Source organism: Buceros rhinoceros, unplaced genomic scaffold, assembly GCF_000710305.1.
Source record: "Buceros rhinoceros silvestris isolate BGI_N320 unplaced genomic scaffold, ASM71030v1 scaffold36560, whole genome shotgun sequence".
NCBI lineage: Eukaryota > Metazoa > Chordata > Aves > Bucerotiformes > Bucerotidae > Buceros > Buceros rhinoceros.
The window spans coordinates 2,688-7,279 of record NW_010391955.1 but is presented as its reverse complement, the minus strand read 5'-3'; the positions used below and the strand labels follow the sequence as shown (position 1 = coordinate 7,279).

The 4,592-nt window shown below is 49.5% G+C and overlaps 1 protein-coding gene across 1 annotated transcript in view; it reads right to left on the bottom strand.

Moving 5' to 3' along the window:
- Positions 1–4,312, bottom strand: part of PTPLB (protein tyrosine phosphatase-like (proline instead of catalytic arginine), member b) — a 15,323-nt gene extending 11,011 nt beyond the window's left edge. Inside the window, 3 exon segments of the mRNA XM_010143545.1 lie at positions 2,000–2,018; positions 2,385–2,502; positions 4,218–4,312. Coding sequence (XP_010141847.1) covers positions 2,000–2,018; positions 2,385–2,502; positions 4,218–4,312 — 232 coding nt within the window.
- Between the last annotated feature and the right edge of the window lie 280 nt (positions 4,313–4,592).

Below are 4,592 nucleotides of genomic sequence, written 5' to 3'. Positions count from 1 at the left end.
CAGGAACAAAGACATCTGCAGATTTCCTCTTTCTCCCCACACAGAAACTTTTCTGAGTTTCTGAGAGTGAGGAGGACCACAGCAGACAGCAGCAGCGTGAAAAAAACTCACCTCACTGAGCTGACAAATGCTTCCCTTAACGAATTCATGGGCAGTTACAATAAAATAAGTGGGGTTTTGTGGTAAAAAAACGTTGTTAGGGAAAGCAGCAAGACAGAATTATGATGATATAAAGGGCTGCAAGGTTCCACTCACGGCTGTCTTCTCTACTATCAAATTGTGCGCCTGAGGACAACACGGGCCAAACGGATCCACACCCCAGACAAGCTGCGCCAGGGTCACTGGCTTCGCACCCCGACAGACCGGTGCCGTCACCTGGCCTGCTGTTCTGCGCCCAGCCAGCAGGTGAAAGACAGGACTCGCTCCTGATACGGACTGATCAGGGTGGACGTACATTCTCAAGCGGCAGGAAAAGTGAACCCCATTACATTTTTTACGGCCTTTCTTAGATTTAGTACCAGCAAACTGACATCTGCACGCAAGTTCAGCTTCAGAAAACAGTAGGGCATCGCGGATTTTAGGGGCGCAGTAAAAGAGCTTCTTATCTGCAAGCTTTTTCGGCAGCGCTCTGAGATTCAACTTGCCTTTCTTGCCGCTTGTTAAATAAGGCTTCAAAAACTCCACATCTTGTTGTTTGTGTTTTGACAAATTTTTTCCAAGTATGGTTTATCCTGGCAAAAACCTGTTCTTGAGATTTAGTAAAATCAACCAGCCTTGGCAGTCCTACAGAGAGTTGACCGCAGTCCTACACGGAGCCTCCCCCGAGAAGCCTTTACACGGATCTGAGGAGTGCTCACGTGATCACTCCTTTCTTGGGATGGTCTGTGCAGTTTACAGCCCGCTCTGCACCAGTTCAGAGTAACTGAAGAACTGGGCAAGGTCAGAACTCCCTCACCCAACACAGAATTCCACCGCCCTCTGCTGACAAATGTAGGCAGACGGTTTTAGGTTTCCCAGCTACTACATTTGGCTATTTAAAAAACTCCCAGCTTTTGCACGTGGGTTCAGTGGGAACCTCAGTCTAACACACCCTCCAGTACGTACATTTTTTTACAATACAAAACAGGCAAAACAGCGAGTGTGTAGCTGCAGCTTCAGGAACCTTAATAACATTGTACTTTTTAAACTAGATGGGAGCTCAAACGCTCACATTTGAAGTCACGAGACCAACCGTCTGACCATCAGGCTGCCTCCTCGTGAAGAGTGGGTTGTCCAGAAGAGCCAGGGTTAGGGGTTAGGGTGCACGGACAGGCAGGCAGCGCTCCCTCCCTTTTATAGCACCAGGGCTTGGATCTCGCAGAGGCTGCGTCCCATCAGCTGATCTATGAACAGCACACCCCCGTGCTGAGGCCAAACCGCTCACTGCCCACGACACCTACCAAACCAGACGAGATGCCACCCTGTCGCTCGGACTTGACTTAGGCCAAGGCTGAAAGTCATCCTTCGTCCCCCAAACCGTTCCGTTAAGGCATGGCCGGACCTGGGATGAGGGGAGGTTACCCCGTCCTCATTTTACAACGTGCATCTGGGCTCTGTGGAGCCAGGCAAAGTTCTAGTGCCTGCCATTACTGGCAGATTGGTTATTTACACTGGATTTTAAATCACTGCCAGCCACAAGTATTTTTTTGGAGGAAAGATAGCTCGGCACAGAAGATTATAGGATGTAGAGATGAAGAGTAATGATCTACTATAAAACTGTATTTATAAACTGCTCTAAGATTTGCAGCACTGAACGGATCGAGAAAAAACCAGAACGTCAAGGAATTGAAAACCTTTTACACTACTTTCCTTCTTGTGATTCAACTTGTCCAATCTTTTAGTAAAAAATTGGGGTGTATTATGCAAGTATTAAATCCGGCAATTCCTAGACTGTAACATTTTTCATGCTAATATATTGCTAAAACTGCAAAGTAATAAAACTGAAAATTTGCAAGCTTACCAAACGCACAGTGCAGAATCTAGAACAGAAAGAAAAAAAAAACATCAAATCACTGACATTGCAAACGAAGCAATTCTGAAACACATTTAGTTCTATCACAAGAGCTGAGATTCAGCACTTGTATTCCACAGGCTGAGCTTCACCCAGAGCTCCGCTGCCCAAGCTGAAGAGCAGGCAGCTGGCGCCCTCAGCACTTGCTGCAAGGAAGGACTCCACGTTTGGGTGAGGTGTATTCCTCGTGTCGATCTCGAAATCACTCCAGAAATGCCCACGGGAAAAACTAGGTACGCCGGAAGCGCTGCCCCGCAAGGGCTGCCGCCTGCCTTTCTCCTGAGCAAGGCACTCACACGGTTTTAGCGGTGCCGGGGAAGAAGAGTACACCCACCTCCAGCAAAGCTCCAGTTTGGAAGAATTTCAGGGGCTTTTCTATCGAGTAGTAGAGGCTATGGTAGCTGCCTTTGGCCAGGTATGCTCGAACGAGACCGACTGCAATAACAAGCCATCTGAAAGAGAGAGGAAAGGCCAAGGTAAGAAACATTGAGCAGAGCATAAACACAGAGAAACCCTCCACCCCTCTTTCAATACCCGAGAAAGCAGCCAGTGTAACCGTCCTGGCGCACACTTGCTGCCTGCCCTCTGCAACACGGCGGACATTAAATTAAACACCGGGGTTCTCTGCAACCTTACCAAAGTTCAAGGTGATGCTGTTCACTGTTCACGCATCTTCCAGCAGCACCACGATACCAGTACCTTTCGGCTCATTTTTCAGAGAGCTGCGTTTCGTTTCATTTCAGTAGGGAACGTATTACATTTTAAGGAAGACTGGCATCTCACTGGGTTTAGTCCAGCAGAAAACCCTTTACTGCTCGCCAGCGATCTAACTACAACTGTACTATATAAAGTGTGTTAATCCCCTCACGAACTCTTAACCCTCCGATTTCCCCCTCAGGTAATTTCGGAAGCAACCCCAACCATTGTTCCTCCAGCCCTGGCTGAGGAAATCTTTCACTACCATGTCACGGTCCAGAGGCAGCGTTTGCCCACAACCTCGGAAGTTCTTAGGGAAGTCTAGGACAGCTACAAGCCAAGGTGGGTGTGCCCTAGTCAAACACTTCTGAATTTGAACTTAGCATCTCTCGTTAACTTTAGTTTCCAGCTGCTCGTGGCAAACACAGAGAGAAGAGGCTGGTCAACAGGACGCGGGAATCCTTACCAGCACCTCCCAACCCTTTCACTGACAGGCTCATCCTGCCTGTCTCGCCCTCAAGCTACTCTTACTGCCGTCTTGCTGTGCCTCCACCTCCCTCCAAACCCTCAGATGCTGTTACAAAGCTTGTGCCAACAGTCACCAGGCGTCCCTGCTGACAGCGGTGCATCTCGGGGGGAGGATGTGTAGACATGTAGGAAGTCCCCTAACTATGCAATCGCTTTCCACCCTCTGGAAAAACACCGGCAGCTGTGCTTTTGTGACGGGGACGATGAGAAAGTGCCTTCATCGACAACAGATTCGACGATTACAAGGTATCAGATGCTGAGCTGTTACGAGGTACGTACAGACGCTGTCTCGCGTGTAATAGCCATTTGAAATACCCTGTGCAGTTCAGGTGTTCCCACTGAAAGCAGCCCTGCCTGCCATCCACATCTATGAGCACAACTGAAAGAAAGTTGTTTCCTTTCTGCCCGGACTTCTCAGAAGATGAGCTCCACAACCAAGCAGCAGGGAAGAGAAACGGGGAATGAGAAACAAGTCCTCCCTTTTTCAGTAGTGACAAGTCATTTCCGTTAAAGCTGTCTCGTAGAACAGAAGACACACATCTGCCAACCAGCTGCTGCTTATGAAGAAAGAATCAGATCCCCTCCATGTCTGAGCTGCGGTACTGAACGAACCAGTAGGCGCTGTAGCATGAATGACCCCCCACTGCAGCACGGATGGCTGCTTTCGTAGGACAGTAAAACCAGAGCCGGTGCCTGCCAGGTTTCTCCTCATCTCCCGTGTTCGCAGGAACTCTGCTGAACTGAGCAATTTCTCAGGTTGCATGAGAAACCAGTTCTTGGGTTTGCCCGCAAGCCGTTCTCACCTTAACCCAGCGACTGGGGAAGTACGTGGTTCCCAGAGGAGTCCCAGCCCCTGGCTCACCTCTGCCCTCCCTGCCACCTGACGGACTCCAGGAAGACTGTACTTTCCGTTCCCTTCACCACCCTGCCAGCAGCAACTCACACAGACCAAAGTACCAACGCATCCCAAATTAGGAGCTTGGCCTAGTTTGTGCGGAAGCTTGTAGGACCTCTGTCCTGCTTCTGTGATTCTGACATAGATCCTCACCCTCCGTGGCTACCGAATAAGAAACCTCGGGGAGAAGTTCACACGGGCAGCAGAAGGCACCGCTCTCACCTGCAAGCTAAGCTACAAGGTACTTTTCCAGCTTTCTCTGCCCTAGACACGACCGTTTACCCAGTACAGCAGGTCACCAAGTCACCGCTGCCATGCCTGGATGCATCCACCAGGCTCTGCCACTCTTCAGCTAACCCAAACTAAGGAAAGCGACTGCTCATACACACAACTGCATTTTTTTTTTCACTTTCCGTTGCTCAG